This window comes from Tamandua tetradactyla, chromosome 5, assembly GCF_023851605.1.
Source record: "Tamandua tetradactyla isolate mTamTet1 chromosome 5, mTamTet1.pri, whole genome shotgun sequence".
NCBI classification, from domain to species: Eukaryota; Metazoa; Chordata; class Mammalia; order Pilosa; family Myrmecophagidae; genus Tamandua; species Tamandua tetradactyla.
In genome coordinates this window covers 12,504,756-12,522,554 of record NC_135331.1, presented here as the reverse complement: position 1 = coordinate 12,522,554, position 17,799 = coordinate 12,504,756, and the positions used below count along the sequence as shown (strand labels likewise).

The 17,799-nt window shown below is 39.7% G+C and overlaps 2 protein-coding genes across 2 annotated transcripts in view; both read right to left on the bottom strand.

Moving 5' to 3' along the window:
• Positions 1-2,193: 2,193 nt before the first annotated feature.
• On the bottom strand, positions 2,194-8,838 carry LOC143683629 (disintegrin and metalloproteinase domain-containing protein 1-like). The gene has a single exon (XM_077159879.1). The coding sequence runs from the start codon at positions 4,902-4,904 to the stop codon at positions 2,418-2,420; it is 2,487 nt and encodes an 828-aa protein (XP_077015994.1). The 5' UTR covers positions 4,905-8,838; the 3' UTR covers positions 2,194-2,417.
• Positions 8,839-9,186: 348 nt separating this feature from the next.
• The window catches only part of MAPKAPK5 (MAPK activated protein kinase 5), a 50,699-nt gene continuing 42,086 nt past the window's right edge, over positions 9,187-17,799 (bottom strand). The window contains exons 11-14 of the mRNA XM_077159880.1: positions 15,469-15,599; positions 15,090-15,205; positions 13,926-14,030; positions 9,187-9,378 (exon numbers count right to left, since the gene is read on the bottom strand). Of these exons, the coding sequence (XP_077015995.1) occupies positions 9,284-9,378; positions 13,926-14,030; positions 15,090-15,205; positions 15,469-15,599 (447 nt within the window). The 3' untranslated portion in view covers positions 9,187-9,283. The remainder of the gene's footprint in view (positions 9,379-13,925; positions 14,031-15,089; positions 15,206-15,468; positions 15,600-17,799) is intronic.

Below are 17,799 nucleotides of genomic sequence, written 5' to 3'. Positions count from 1 at the left end.
ATGAAGAATTAACACCAATTCTTATCAAGATCGTCCAAGAATTGAAGACGACGAAAGTCTTCGTAATTCATTCTGTGAAACCATTATCATCCTAAAATCAAAGCCAGATAAAGATATCACAAGACAGGAAAATTACAGATCAACATCCCTTATGAAAATAAATTCAAAAATCCTTTATTGGAGTCCTATGAAGAGAATAAAACATAGTAAAAGCCCAGAGAGCTTAGAGAGAAATACCCCAGAGATGTGAAGAAAGAAGCTGAGAGAGAAAGCCACTGAAAGCAGAAGCTAAACCTCTTGGGAGAGAGGACCAGTAGACATTGCCATGTGCCTTCCCATGTGACAGAGGAACCCCAGATACCAAAAGCCTTTCCTCAGAGAAGGTATTCTCTTTTTGATGCCTCAATTTAAATATTTTCATGGCATTAGAAGTGTAACTTGTAACCTAATAAATCCCCATGGTTAAAAGCCAACCCATTTCTAGTATATTGCATTCTGGCAGCTTGAGCAAACCAGAACAATGCCCAATAAGATTAACTTTTCTTTAACTCCCCAGTTCACCCTTTTCGTATTTCTCAGCAGAAATTCTCCACTTCTTTTTCAAGTCTCTAATGACAGCTTTACATTTGGAGACCCTCAGTTAAGCAGTTTCATCCTTATCCTTAAAACTCTCAGGTTACTACCAACTGATAGTGTGCTTTCTTTCTCACTGAATTTTTCATCTTTTGGCATAAAGCATAAAGCATATTGGGATTTAATTACCAGTAAGCCATGTGACCTAGGTTCCCCTACCTGTTGTACTTACAGTCATGTATCCAGAACTGAACACTCAGTTTAGTTTTGTCCAATCTGAAGTTAATATAAGTTATTTGAATGCAGAAAGCAGGTCTTATCCTTTATCTTTGCTCTTTTCTGCTGACATAGGGTGGGCGGTAGAAGAGTTATTCAGCAAATGTATCTTCATGGTCTGATGCTTAGGAACTTCTCTGACACTTGGAACATCCAAGAAACCTGTAGGCAATACTGAATCTGCACAAGATTTTGGATGTGCATGCCTAGGGCCTAGCAAGTGGCATTCTTCCCAGGGAGGAAGTTATCACCATATTTTAAGGTTGGCACTGGCTAAATCATTCACTTGGTAAAAATTTTTGGAGCACTGGTATTGTACTGAACTTATATTGCTGAATAAAATGTATCCTGCAACTCCCTGATGTTGGGTTCTAACAGAAGAAAAGATATGTGATTCAGTAATATTACACAGTGTGGCGGCTTCATAAGAGATCAGCATCTATCTATAAGGCTTTTGTTTCACTAGAGTCACTGAGAAGGAAGCCCTGTGATGGGAAATTAAGGTCATACAGTGTGTCATCCCCATAAAAGGCTTGTGGAAGTAGTCATGAGCATGGATTTGGTCATACCTGTGGAGGGATCTGGGTTACACCACTTACTAACTCGAGACAACTTTTATCATCTCTTTGACTGTTGCTTCCTTATGTACAAGATGGGGGTTTCATGGGGTGGTAGGATTAAATTGAGAAAACAAATTTAAAGCATTCAGCACGGTGTCTGGTGCACAAAGAATACTGTCATTATACTTCCTTTGTGCTCTCTTCAGAGAAGTTAATGACTATCTCCAAAGCTCTGTCACCTATAACTGGATATATTCCTTTCAATGGTCAGGAAACAAAAGATGAACTATAACAGAGAAATAAGAAACAAAAGGAGAGAAGTGAACACTTAAACATGAACTGTATTGTGCAAGGGGCCTCAAATATACTAGTATTGCCTTCCACTCTTCTACACACCTAGACACAGGATGATTAGCCTTTCTACATGATTAAATCCATGTAGCAATCTCCAGTAGAAAGCTATTGGGAGCCTGAAGTGATACTTTATTTGAAAATACGCTTTTATTCATGTAAAAATCTTCTCTATTTCATGAATACATTGAAAGGGCAAATTAGAACAATCATATAAATAATTCCTAACATAATGTATAGTTGTGACTGGATTGAATTAATACAGTGATAACAGTCTATACTGGTAAGATAGTATATATGCCCACCGATGTAAATGGAAGATGGCATGACCTGGAAAACAGTTTAAGGTGACTCAAAAAACAGCCCTATAGAAAGAAGACATTAATAGCAATGATCCATGAGAAGAGTTTAAATAAAATTGTCTCATGAAATGTGAAGAGGCAAATAAATATTCTTTTGTATATGATTTTACAGATGAATATATAACCACATAACTACTGGGGGAAACCCATCCTTCCAGATTAGCATATTTCTACAGACTATAGAATCCCATCAGAGTCACTGGAGCCATCAATTCTCACTTAACCCATGCTTCACTAAGCCTCTTGTTCCCAACCAGTTCATCAGGTGTTTGATATATTTGACTTCTTGCTCCCACTACTCAAATTCTGCCTCTAGCTGTTCCATTTCTTCCCCTGCATCCTCTTGTGAGACAGGCTCTGGTGGGGCCTCTGATGAGGCTTCTGATGTTTCTTCAGGTGGGGCCTCTGGTGGTTCCTCTGGTTCCTCTGGTTCCTCTCCTGGGGCCACTGAAGTTACTGTTGGGGCTCTTTCTGACTTCAGTCCAGGAGATGTACTGGCAAAAGCAATCAGACCCAACAACAATGCTATAAGAAACAGAGGAAGTATGAGCGCTACTGTGCCAAGCTTCTCTTTGTCTTTTGGTTCACCACGGATGCCAGTTTCACTTTCACCTGGACTTGGAAAAAATAACTTGTCTGGGGGACCACTGTCCACGCTACCGCCATCTCCTGATGCTCTGCAATCAGGGGGGGCAAAGCCAGCCTCACAATGGCAGTGCTTTAAATTGTTGCACACACCTTTCCCATTACACATTTTAGCAGGTTGGCAGTCATAGTTGAGCATGGTGTTATCAGTGCAGGAGGAATCCATACAAATTTTGTTTGGGGCACAATATGTGCCCTTGTCCACATCTCCCTCATCAGGGATATCAGTATTTGTATAGACATCCATGCTCCAGCACCAGTCATCTTTATGAGGGACCTGGATCAATGTATGATTGGGTTTGATTTCTGGTAAATAACTAAAACCCGAACATATAACTTTCCCACAGAATATGTCACTTTCTCCACACTCAACATATTCTGGGACAGACACAGTGGGACGGCCACAGTTTCCAAACCGGTCTGCTTTGCGATTCATTAAAAAGTAACAATCTTCTGGAGCAGATTTTGCATTATACCCAAAAAGACTCATGCATTGACTATCAGGGTTCTTACACCGACCACTAACGCAATAGAAAATTCGATCACAGGGCGTGCCATCTTGCTTGTAATGGTCTGCAGGGCAATGACTGGAAATTCCATTACAGTACTCTGGGAGGTCACACTCATCCAGAGCAGGACGACATGTAAATCCTGTTCTTCGGAAACTACACTGAAAACAGCAGAGTCCATTACTACACTCTGCATCTCCCTTCAGTTTACATGTATCGTCACAGCATGGGTCATCTTCACATTTGAAACCACAGTCACATTCCTCATTGCCCTCCATGATACCATTCCCACAGATGGCATCCCTACGTTTGCGGCTTTTGTGTCGTGGCTTGTTAAATAGGCAGGCCCCTTTGTGTTCATGAAGAAACTGGTAGAAGTCATCAGAGCTACAGTTGCTGAAGCCGCTTTCTTTGGTAACATTTTGATGCATGAGGCAAAAGTGTTTATCCTTACAAATGCAGGCCGAGTGGTCATGCTGAATACCCAAGTTGTGCCCAAGCTCATGAACCATGAGTGCTGCAAACAGGAGGACATCTTCATGATGGAAGGATTCAACAGATGCAGCAAAACCACTTGAACAGGCACCACCGAGAAATGCCTGTCCCATATTCCCTCCGGGATGATGCCCAACAATCATGTGGGCAACATCATACTTCACACGATTGAGGAGCTTCTTTTGTCTCCAGCTATTGAAATTGCTGAGTGCGACTTCCAAGTCCGTGGCGACCTCTGTTAGGTCCCCCTCGGTCCAAATCTCCATGCCAACCAGCACCACCTCTGTGTTTATTGTCCTAGAGAAGCTGTTGGCCAGAGCAATGATGTCCATTACTCTCTGGATTGTCTCATTGATGTTACTGCCCCACATTTGGAATCGCTGGCTGTTGACCACGACAAACATCTCCACGTATTTTGTGAGGGACCACAAGTAGGACAGTGTCTGTGCTTTACGAGGCTTCCAGCTCCCTTGTTGCCTGCTGTTGGGTGCCACTTGACTCTCTTTGGAAGTGACACTGCAGGTGACTTGAGCTTGGTGTGCCATGGTGTACAATACATGTTCAAATTCTTTTGAAGAGTCCATGGGCTCAATCCGATAGTATTTTTCCTCCTTAATCAGGATGCCCTTGAGGCCTGAACAGGTATTGACAGAAACAAAAGAACCTGGGACTCCTTCTATGTAGCCTTCATAGTAGCAGTCATGTGAGATGAAAGGCATTTCCTGCCCCAGAATGCCATCATGGTAGCTGTAGACTGGAAAGTTACTCACAAAATAGTCCTTCTTCCCCTTCAGGTGAATCACCAGCCTCTGGCCCTGCATAAACAGTGCATAGGAAACCTTGTCCTCTGGGTCATTCCTTCCCTCAACTGTCAGCCTCTTGGGAATGATTATTTCATAGAAAGAGTAGTCTGATCCCAGGTTACAGAATGTGCTTGGCAGAAAAATCACCACCACCACCAGCATGATGGCCATCCTGACACTTGACGTTTCAGATACTGGCCCCAGACTCGAGTTCCACTTCTGTGGGGCCCAAGTCTGAGACTTTCTCTCACCCTCTTTTAAGGTTATTTGGTTTTTCTGTAGAGAAGGCAGGATGCAGACAGCATCTCTTAGTAAGGCTGCCACTGACATGGCCCAAATGATCAGTTGATGATGCAGGCTTATGTCCAGCAGCAGCAGCTCTCCTTCAGACACTCAGACCCTTGGAGATTCTGATATTTGTCTCAGATCAATGTTGGCTGCCGTATGGGTAGCTGTAATCCAATTTACAGCCTTCAGGCTATGTCTCTATCAACTCTGGCTTCTCTCTCCTGCCCTTCAGGTAGTTTCTATACTCTGTAATTTCCTTCCAACAACAACAGCATCAGTCCTCCTTAGCCGAGTTTCTTTTACCCTCATAAAGAGATATCCCAAGAGAAATCCTGTAGTGATTCAGCCAGTACTGGCCAATTATCCTTATCCTCAGTCCCAGTCCCCTCTACTCCTGATATCCGTTGGTCTGCTCATTCTTTGAAACCAAACATTCCGGCAGGGGGTTGGGGCAGGGGACAAGGATTCTTCGAGAATCTCTGTGCTGGGCAAATTGGCCTACTGCCCACTGTTAGTGTTCCTCATTTCTGCAGTATTTTGGGTACTGTCTCTGAGTCCAACCTTCCTTGTTGAAGTTTGAATTTTTTTCTTTATTTGAAGAAAAACTGTTGGTGGATACACAAGTTCTTCCCCTCATTAGCTTTTGTTTATAATTAAGGTGTATAGAAATTTTACATTGCCATAAAAAAATAATACTTCTCTACCAGGAAATTTTCACTATTCATATAATATATTCAGTTATATGAATATACTCAGTTTCATCATGGAAGTAGGAATTAGGACCAAAGTTCAGTTCCTCCCAAGTGCCCCAATGTAAAATCAAATTCTGAAGTACAAAACAAAAGAAACACTGATTAAACAGGTATCTAATGACTATTTTGGCAATAAAATAAAAATGGACTCCAACTTAATAAATTGACAATATTCTTAAAAAGTAAGAGTTTTTAGTTTTTAAAATATCATCAGTTTTATACCCAATACTGAACCAATTACAGATGTCTGTAGAAGTCTTTGGATTTGGTCTGATGTCAACAGCCTTAGAATATTTAGCAGCAACAATTTAAAATGGAAAAGGAAAACAAAGCTCTATCTACCTATTCCTTGACCTGTTATTTTCCTTTGTATTCTAAAGTGAACTAAAATAAGACTCTACATTTTTTTATCTAGCATACAAATAATTTTATATTCAGTAAAGTCAAATATTTACAATAGAAAACCTTTAAGAGTTATGACTAGAGGTGACACTCAGAAATGGATAAAATGCTGTAATCTAATTCAGCAAGGAGTGGTTAGGTACAATAAAATCTCATATAGCAGCGCTAGATGAGATCAACCCATTAACTACCTCCAATTAATATTAATTCCTAATAAAGTGGATAAAACTTATCACTGGCATACAGCAAGTATATTCATTCACACTGCTGCATCACAAACCTGCTAAAAAAACCTACACCAATAAGATCAAAGGATTTCTAGCTGAATTTCTTTTTTTCTCCTATTTTATATAAAGAGCAAAATTATTAAAATTACAGAATTTCAAAATTATCACCATATTTTAGGGTGTTTCCCTGTGTTGCAACAAAAACAGGTAGGACTCATTAGGTTAAGTATTTTGTGAGAAAGGAATCAAGAATGAGAGAACAGTTCTTCTTTTTAAATAAATAAAAATACAATTAAAATCAAATATCCAATTTTTCAGTTGTCAAAATGGAATACATTTTTTCCCGTAAACACACAAATGCAACCCACACAGAAGATCTGATTTAAATCATTTAACAGTATCAATGACAATTAACTATGATTCCTTAAACTTGTTCTTTCTCAAATGAATATAAGCAACAGAAACTTTAGGAAAATGCTTTTTCCTATCCAGATGTTTCAGACAAGTGTTTGACAGGCTTCCTCCTATACTCTTACAATCTATTAGCTTGAAAGATAATCAAGGTGTTCTACATCAGGCAGACTTATGAGTATGGTAAAGTCTAAAAGATATGTGAGTGGCAATAGTGGTTTTAATAAACAGAAGATCAGCAAATGATATGGAAATCTTCAGCCTTACAAGAACTGTTCTTACAAGTTTCCTCAGGTGTAGCCTTTAGAGATGCAGGTCATAAGAATCGAGGAACATTTTGTTTTGCTTCCAGTTACATGCAAATTTTACTTCATTAGCAAACCTGACTAGTATGTGAAGGCAGAATTTGCTACTGATGGAAGAATGAACAAACACAATTCCACTTTGAAGACCAAACAGTGCTGTGTTCTTTGGGAGCCATCTTTGTTTTTTCCAAGGGGCTCTGTCCAGGGTAGGGCCCACCTTTTTTTTTTCTTTTTTTGCAGGGGGATGGGTTCATGGTCCAGGCTAGGGCCCAATTTTGCTTACAACAGTTTGGAAATCCTCCAGGATATTCACAAACTCTCAGCATATTCACAAACTCCCAAACTCAAGTTGGAGGCCAAATTAATTCATCCTGAAGTGATCAAGACATGGGCAAAAGCTGCTCAAGTAAAGGAGGCATCATTTTAGATTTCCTGTTACATCACGCTAAAAATTCACTACACAATGGAGGAAAAAAAAATCCTGAGCATCTGAAAGATATCCACATACCAAATATAAGAAGTTAATGGTGGACTGTGTGAGTTAGAAGGTTCCTCTGAAGAAAAAGAAAAGTAACATAATTATTGCCTTCCTCTTCCTGTGGAATACTGAAGTTCTCCCCTAAGATAATAAAAGTATATGTGTTCAGTTGTTCTAGAAACAAGCATAGAGTTTTTCATGGCTGCAAGTAGCAGTATAAGAATACATGCACTAAAAGGATAGGGTCTTAATTCAATTCTCAATTCTGTGTTCTGGTCAGAACATAAGAAAACATCTTGGTTTTCTTTTTCCTTCTTTGGTTTTCCCATTTTGAAATGTAGTCAATTCTCCTTAGAGGGGATCCATTCATAAAATCTATCAGTCACCTAAATTCTCACCTTTGCAGGGAAAAAAAGTGGAAGAGGATTTTTCCTATACCAATGAAACTAATAAATCATTTAAACTGCAAATTCTACAAAATAGTAGGGAATCAGTATGTGTAGGCAGTTCTTAAAATATATTTTGTTTTTATCATAAATTCCTAGTCAGTCACATACATATAGAGCATATTAACCAATGTTTCTGCAAAGACATACTCATGAAGGAGGAGTTGGAAAATAAATATGGGATCAATTTTGATTCAAGTGAATGTGACATAATAAAACTAAATAACAGAACCTTCTGTTTCTCCCTGACTTTCCTATGAATTTAAGTTTTCTTATTTGCTCTTCACTTTACCCTTGAAGGTATCCCCTAAAAAATTGCTTTTAAAAAAATTTATTATGGAAGCTCATCTGTACAACAGAAAAATAGAAATGCATCCAGCCTTGCTTTTCTTTCAAACAGCTACTCTCTGCGTCAGAACCACAGTTCCTGACGATCAATATAATGAACATGATAAATGCAGCCCAGGGGATGCTGACACAAAGTCTAGGCAGAAGAAACATGACAGAAAAAGGGAGACATTTGGGAAAGAAAAAAAGTAGGTCGACTTGGATGCTAATCTGTCATCAACTCCTATGATATTTAATTTTCTAAGAAAAATCATCCCCAAAATGGACCAGAGGAACACAAAAAAACACATAAGAAGTGATGGAGCTAGTGAGGTTTATAGGAAGGGAGAGAGAATAAAATGGCACAGCAGGGGAGGTAAAACTAAATCTCTGGTAAAACATGAATACAATATAGCAGTAAGATACACCCATTACATTTAGGAAACACACTAATACCCTTTTAGCCAATATGACAAAAGGGAAACACGACTACCTTACTCTAGGAAAATATGGATAAGGATAATGGGGGTTCAGCTTCCTTCCCCTTCTGTGGAAGTTGACTTCCCAGGCCCAGGTACACATCCTCTGATTCTGTGGGTTCCAGTTCCAGTCTGCAATGATTGATCCACAAAAATTTCTTGGCACTAGAGCTAAGAATGGGGCAGAAAGTCAATACACAGGGCAAATGAAACCACAATCTGTAATACTTATTCAAGGGTCTACTAAGCAGAAAGGCCACTGTAGTTGATCCTTTGCCACTGGCAGCATTTTTTATTTTCATTTTTTTGGCAATAGGTTCCATATACTTTATTAATAATAAAACCATGTTCCTTGACAATATCATCTGTTATCTTGCAAACATGACTGAACAGTCCTAAAGTAATAGTGTATCTCTAGGCCTTGAGCTTTTCTTAAAAGCAAACAAAGTATATTACCAGTGAGTCCTGTATCTAAATCTATACAGCATCTTAAACAGTTTGGAAATGAAATTATGATTTATTAATTTACATAAAAATTACTTTATACATTAAAGAATAATTTTTTAAATTGAAAAAAAAAGGTTGACAGTGATGTTATTGAGATTCATGGGATGTAGTTTGCTCTTCTATCACTTGCTTCACAATTTCTGCCAGTTTTAGTCGATCTACTTTATCTGTGAATCCACGACCTGAAACCCAAAAAAGAATATGGTCAGCCCTCAAACTTTCTTTTAGGGAAGTTACAGACTCTTGAAAGGGACATAATAAGGTACACACTACCAGTAAAATAAATTTACCCTCCCCAATGTAGTCAACCAACACCAACATTGATCAAAAGTATTCATTACAGATGCCCCTATTTCAGGTAGCAATTGAGTAGTTCCATTAATCTGGTGGTAAAAATCCAAAGTTCATCCAACCACACACAACAAGCCACAAAGAGGGAAATCTTTGTATTACATATATCTGACAAAGGAGTGAATTCCAAATATATAAAGAACTTCTACACATTTTTTCAATAGAAAAATGGGTAAAAGACTTCAAAAGATACTTCATAAAAGAGAAAATACAAATGCCAAAAAAACATAAGAAAAGTGCCCAATGTAATCAGTCAACAGGGAAACACATATTAAAATCATACTGCAATACCATTACATACCAACCAGAGTGAATAAAAGCAAAGGTAGAGCAAGTGTTGATGTGGATGTGTTGCAAATGGTGCTCTCATTCACTACTGGTGGGAATACAAATTGGTTCAACCGATTTAGAAAAATGGTGGCAATACCTGCTAAAGCTGAACAGATATACATCCCCATGACTCAGCAATTCTACTCCTAGGTAAATACCCAAGAGAAACAAAAGGCTATGTCCAGAAAATTATACACAAATGTTTATAGCAACCCTTTTCTTCAGAGGGAATATCTAGAAGCAATCCAAATGTCCATCAACTTACAGAGGTAATAAAAATGTAGTACTATGCAATGGGATATTATTCAGTCATAAAAAGGAATGAAGCATTGATAAATGCTATGATATGGATCTACCATGAAAAACTTGTAAGTTAAAAAACCCAGTCTCGGGCGGGCCACGGTGGCTCAGCGGCAAGAATGCTTGCCTGTCATGCCAGAGGACCCAGGTTTGATTCCCGGTGCCTGCTCATGTAAAAAAAATAAAAGTATTTAAAAAAAAAACAGTCTCAAGGGCCACATATTATATGATTCCATTCACATGAAATGTCCCAAAATTGGGGATTTCTGTAGAGTAGAAAGTACTGATTCCTGTTTGGGTAGTAATGGAAGAAAAGAGGGTGGAGAAGGAGGGTGATGAAGCTGGGGTGTGATACAGTATAAAGTTTCTTTTGGGGGTGATGGAACTGTTCTAAAATGGACTGTTGTGACGGTTATGTGTATATCTTTGATATACATGTACATTTTAAATGGGTGAACTGTCTGATATGCAAACTATATCTAAAAGCTGTTAAAAAATTTTAAGACATACATAAGAGGGTTCAGGGTTCACAGCAGCCCTTTTCTTAATTGCCACAACTTAGAACAAACCAGATGTTCATTCATCAGGAAAATGAATATGTACATTATAATACAGTCATATAATGAACTACTGTAATGGATTGAGAATGAATGATCTGCTATTACAGCCACAACATGGATGAATCTCATAAACAAAATGCTGACTAGAAGTCGAACACAAAAGAAAACAGCTGTATGATTCCATTTACATAAAATACAAGTGGGCAAAATTAATGTGTAGTGTTAGTGATTAACATAGCATAATAATTATTAACTTTGGAGGGTGGGACGTAGCCACTGGAAGAGGACACATATTTTACGATTTTATCTGTGTGCTGGTTACAGGAGTGTTCATTGTGAAAATTCATTGAAAGTGCACTTCATGTATGATCACTTTTCCGTCTTAATACCGTATTTCAAAAAAATCCCAGTGATGCGAACATCTACCAGATATGAGAATAGCCAGACCAGTACTTTATATTCCTCATGTCATGTCAAGAACCAAACCAGGATAATGCAGCGCTGTGAATGGCCTCAATGCCAGAGACCTCAACTGTGGTGCTTTCGTCAACCCCTTGTTGCCCCCCGATTCTATAGGGACCCCAATTCCCCTGCCTCTCCCTGAGCCTACACCTAGGTCCCCAGCTCCCTCATCCTCCCCCTCACTGTCCCTGTGGTCCCCCACCCAGAGGCCACCCTGGAGGCCACAGGCAGCCATCAGAGAACGCTGACTAAACCAAGAGAGATACAGAAAGACACAGACAAAAATAAAGTGTGACCCAGTGTCTAGGAGGAAAGGTACCTTCAGGTATGATCAGAGGAATTACCAGCTGTAGCACCTACGCAAGCTACAGAACATGCTGATGTGAACATAATTCAAGGAGCATTCACAATTGAATGAAGCACAGAGAGCAGGTCATGCTTGGATGAACAAGAAGGATTAAAAACCAAAAAAAAAGTCAGCAGGATTTGCATGAGCCACTTGCGTTCAGTGACTGAACTCACTGGTATTTCTGTTCTTCCTCTGCAGCCAAATTTGCCATGTCCTTTGCTGCTAACACCTACCACTCATGTTCCTGCTGCTCATGCTTTTTCAGTTCTAGCTTTCTGACATGGGGTAGAAATAGATGACACTGCTATTTTCCTATGTGTAATCTGCTCTTCTTCCCTCCAAACAGTCTGGGTCCTTGTTTCAAACATTCCCTCCCACCTTACACATAAACTCACGGGTTTATCATCAGAATTAGAGGAAAGAACCCAAGCATTCTGTTGTGAGAGAAAGAAAAATCAGAACTGGGACCTCCTGGCTAGTGGCCTGCCATTTGGTTTCTTTTTAAAATCATTTTTACATTTTTTGAGATCCGTTTTGTGACCCAACATTGTCTAACCTACAGAACAATCCAGGTATATTTTTGTGCTTGTTTGAAACGATGTATGTCTCCTAGCAAAGCCATCTTTTAATCAAAATTCCATTTCGTAAAGGCAGAATAATCCCTATTCAATATTGTATGTTTGAAACTGTAATCAGATCATCTCCCTGGAGATGTGATTTAATCAAGAGTGGCTATTAAGTGGGATTAGGTGACGACATGTCTCCACCCGTTTGGGTGGGTCTTGATAAGTTTCTGGAGTCCTATAAAAGAGAAAAACATTTTGGAGAATGAAAGAAATTGAGAGAGAGCAGAGAATGCTGTAGCACCACGAAGCAGAGAGTCCACGAGCCAGTGACCTTTGCAGATGAAGAAGAAAAACGCCTCCCGGGGAGCTTCATGAAACCGGAAGCCAAGAGAGAAAGCTAGCAGATGATGCCATGTTCGCCAAATGCCCTTCCACCTGAGAGAGAAACCCTGACTGTGTTCACCATGTGCCTTCTCACTTGAGAGAGAAAGTGAGAATGAACTTCATCGGCCTTCTTGAACCAAGGTATCTTTCCCTGGATGGATATCTTTGATTGGACATTTCTAAAGACTTGTTTTAATTGGGACAGTTTCTTGGCCTTAGAACTGTAAAGTAGCAACTTATTAAATTCCCCTTTTTAACAGCCATTCTGTTTCTGGTATATTGCATTCCAGCAGCTAGCAAACTAGAACAATTTTATGAGCTAAACTTTTTTTTTATTTGAGCATATGTCGTTTTACAGAATAGTCATTCATAAAATACAGGATTCCTTTATAGCACCCCAACATCACCACTTTCATTGGTGTTGAAAATTTGTTACAATTGATGATAGCTGATTTTTGTAATTCCACTATTTTTTTATAGTAGTTACATCTGTTGGAATTAATGAAAGATTATTAAAGTAGAACTATTAACTATTGCCCATAGTTTATGTAGGGTATTTTTTCCTGTACTCCCAACCCATTATTATTTTCTGTTCATGCATGTACTGATTGCTCACCTACCCATGCCCTCGATAAAGGAGGTCTCAGTCACCAGGTTTTTACAGTCTCAGTCACAGATAAATGTTATATAGTTATGCACTCATTTTCTAAACTGAAAGCTACAGGAATCAGTTCAACAATTTCAGTTATTTCCTTCTATTAAAATACAGTAGAAAATAAAGTGTCTATATAAGGGGAAAAAAAAAGAAAAAGAAGAAGAATCAAGCCAGCCAATGAAGTCAGAGAGTCTTTTCCCTTCCCTGAGCATCCTGGAGCTTAAGTGCAGTTTAGTCTGCTCAACCAGAAAGATACTACAAAAAGCAGTTCAAGAAATACATTTCTGCCTTGTTTTCCTGACCTGGGGAAAAATAAATCCACATGTACTGCAAGATATTTGGTCAACCCTCTACTCTTGAGGGAAGCAGTTCTTTTTTAAGCTAAGCAGATCAGCAGGGTGGACACCCTGGTACTTTCACCTTTTTCTCCCCTTCACAATGTACTAGTCCTTAACAATCTGGTGAATAGCCCTGGTATCTGAGAGGAGTCCTGGAGGCTGAGTTTTTGACCTTAGTGGTGTATGACAAAGGGTATCCAGTGGCAAATCTGCAGCACACAATTCACTTGAACTGTGGAAAACTGAAAGGGCAAGATGTCCAGATGTGACCAGGCAGTTAGTATGGAGCTGGAGCTCTATCACACAATATTCCACTCAGTCTCCAGCTTCACTTTACCTGGAAACAACCCCAGCTCTGCTCCCCAAGATCCTATGTGTGTTCAAAATAATCACTTTTCTGCATTCTCAGGGAAAGGAATGATTGAGGCTCCTACCATTCCAGCTGAAGCTTTGCAGAGTATCTCTTAGGAGTTTGCATTCCCGATTATATTTCCAAGCCTCCTGCATTACTTCATTCAGCTTCTCATCTTCATTTTCTCCTATTGATAAGAATGAAGAGCAAGTTGCATTTTTCCTGCAGCATCACAGAATTTTAGTATCACAGATGGAAGAACATGATATCCAACTAGTTGAGAAGAAATTATTAAATGTAAACCTTCACTGGACACTGCTTTTCTGCTATTCCCTACATTACATGTAGACCACTTCTGGCTTCTGGAACTTTTCTGGTCTGACAACTTCAAACAAATGACCTGATGGCCCAGTGAATCAGCATCAGATGATAGGAAACAGGCAGTGTCAGACTCTGTCACTGAGTGGCAATACCTGGCTAACCCAGGCCAAGACAGAGGGAGAGAACAAGACTGAATAGACTACTTGCTTTCTCCTAAGCTCATTTCTTACCTTAAGATCTCTTATATTATTAAAGACACATGCCCACAGAGCTGTTTAACTTACACTGTATGGGTTCTCTTAAAACCCAAGGAGTCTAATACAACAGGCCAATCCAACAGTGTTCTGGCTTGGTATTCAAAGCATCTCATTCACTTCCTCATTTCCCAGTATGGTGAGAAAAGCCCTTCATCACCCACTTAAGTGAGTCCAAACCTTCTGAAAGCTCACAAGCCAAAGCCCTTATGTGTAAGCCTTTCAGCTCAGGATACAAGTAACAGCAGTGACCTTCTGAACTAGGGAGGCATTCTCTTCATATACTCAAACTAATAGCATCCTCGCACCCCAGAAATGATGTTTAGTAGCCTATAACCTGATTCTGACCCTGTTCACATTTTTACATTCTCCATGCCTTAACCTGTACACTCACTGCCAAACTAAGAAAACAATTTCCTGATGTGCTATACACTAGCCAATTAAACCAAAACTAGAAATTTCACAGAAAGTCAAAGGAGAGGCAGAACTTAGCAGATTTCTGGGTTTCCCACAGCCCACTCTTTTCAGTGGGCACATAACAAATTTATGTGGTATTTATTTTCTTATAGCCCAAAGACGAAACAGACAAGCCCCAATTAACAGCACACCTTTTGTCATGTGCATGCACATACACAAATAAACAGCGCATTCATAAATGGTGTGACCTTTACCAGCCTGGGGGAGGATACACTGAGCAATCACATCTCGGAGCTTTTCCAAGGCAACATTTGAATCCTCGGCTCCATTCTCACGGTCGTGGATATAAACACCGTCCTTTGGCTTGGTGCTTTAAAGTTTGGGGGAGAGGTAATAACAAGGTGAGACCCCAAAACCCAACTCTGAGCAGATGTTATCTCTAGACATAAGGCAACGATATTTTTTGGATAAATAATTAACTACAGACTGTCTCCAACTTGATGCTGTTAAAGACTTTATCGTCTCGACCCTCTTAAGAGGGAGAAAGGGCAATAAGCCCTGGCTGAGCTTTCAGAACTTAGCACTCAGCCATGCCAACAGTGAAGAAGAAATTGGAGAAATAAGCTCAGTTACCCGAGTAGCTTCCTCTTTCTTAGAATGGGGTTGTTCACAGAGTGCAGGGGTTTGAGGCTGACTTTCAGATCCTGGATTCTCATGTTGGCCAACTGCTCCGCATGAGCCTGCTGGATACCTGCAACCACGGCCTAAATGCAAACCTGTTGTCAGTTTTGCACATTTATTTCGGGGCACCTAAAAAGCCAATCTAAAGAAGTGGGAAGGAGAAGCTCAAAGAACTAGGAAGTTAATTTCACTCTCAGGCTGGTGACATACCAGTTTGGATAAGGCAGAGGATTCTTCCCCATAGATCAGCAGGGCCAAGGGAAAATCAGGCCAACCAAGGTCCCCACAATAGCTAGTCATATTCCTCTGGTGGAGGGACAGAATTCAAGTAAGAAGGGATAATAAGACTTATGCACACAGACTTTGGCAAGGACAAGAGGAAAAAGATGCATATGCCAGCAGGGGAAAAGCTGGCAGGCTGCCTGAGGAGCTTTCCAGACGGGCTTTTACTCACTGCCCCAGTGAATTTTCACCACAGTGACAAAATCACCTCAGCCTTGAGTACTTAGAAATCTGACCATTTCACATGGCGAGTACAACCGTACCTCGGAGATACCATTCTCTTACAAACCAAGTCCACAAGCCTGAAATGGAAAGCCAACTTTTTCATTTACAATGAGAAATAGTTGCCATAACGTCTTGAACTCTTGAAGTCTGTGTCTTTATGACTAGTGCATATTCTCACTATAGGCAGAGCAATGTGTGAAGGCAAATAATCAGAAAGCTTCACAGGAAGGAGAGGATTCCATTTTATATTTTTAAAAGGGACAAAGAGTGTATGAGAGTGTGTTTGTGTCCCCAGAAAAAGGAAAAAGATCTGGAAGGATATACCAATCATAAACAGTCTACCTCTATCTCTGAGAAAGAGAGACTGGGGCAGAGGAATGAAGGAAACTTAAGCTTTTTTATTATATATATACCTCTGTATTATGTGAATTTTAACAGCAAAATCTGACAATAGGCAAATACTACTTATGTAACGTTAAAAAGTAGTTCCTTGGTGAGCATGCAGTCAGAACAGAGAGTGTTTGACAATATAGGCACTATAAGACCCAGCCTGTTGATTATAATCTCTGCATCTAACTCATCACTGAAGCCCCAACCAGAAAGATGGAAACAGTTCAAGTTCATGAGGCAACCTGTCTCCAGAAAAGGGCTTAGATGGACACTATTCAAGATCTCCATAGGAAGCCATTTTTCTGCACTTCCAAAGCTGACTGACGCACCTCATGACCACACCGTTTCTCAAGAAATAGGAATACACTGTCAGAATGTAGGCTATTTTATAGGCCTGGAAACCACTCTTTCTTTTCAGCACTCTTCCTTCTACCCATATTTTGCTTCATTATGTACTAATTATAAGGTGATTCCAGATATAATCTTATTTTCTCATTTCCCAAGTTCTTGAGGAAAATCACTCTGTAACCTCCATGTGTTGACAACAGGAGGTTCTAAGTAATCCCTTTGGATTTTGAAAAAGAATATACTGACCAAACCATTTGTAGACTACTGGGAATATTGGGAACAGGAAGACAACTACCCACACATCAGAGAGGTGGCAGAGAACACTTTTCCTTCTAGCTCTTCTTCTCCTGTGCTCCAGCTAAACTAAGGGAGGTCTTCCTATATGTTTTTCCCATCCACTTATTCTTTCTCACACTTCAACCCCACTCCTTATAAGCTGGTAATACTCATGCCTACGTCACTGGCCTTGACCTCTCATTCACACTCTGGTCTCATACTACACAGATCTCTTCGTTTGAATGCCCTTCTACCACCTCAAACAATATTGAAAATAAAGGAGACTCCCTTTCACTCAAACCAGTCTCCCTCCTGATTCCATAACTCTATTTGTTGATGGTTCTTACCATTTAAGCCACCCACTCAGAACTTTACAGTAATCTTTAACTTGTCCTTCCGTCTTATATCTATCTAGTCAATCGCCAAAACCTCTGGAAAATTTTCTTCAAAAATATCGAGCCTAGCAACGTGGGACAGAAATCCTACAATGAGCTGAGACTCAGCATCAAGGGATTGAGAAAAACTCCTGAATGAGCTGAGACCCAGCATCAAGGGATTGAGAAAACATTCTCAACCAAAAAGGAGAAGAGTGAAATGAGACAAAGTGTCAATGGCTGTGGGATTCCAAACAGAGTCGAGAGGTTATCCTGGAGGTTATTCTTACGCATTAAGTAGATATCACCTTGTTATCCAAGATGTTATAGAGAGGCTAGAGGGAAATGCCTGAAAATATAGAGTTGTGTTCCAGTAGCCATGTTTCTT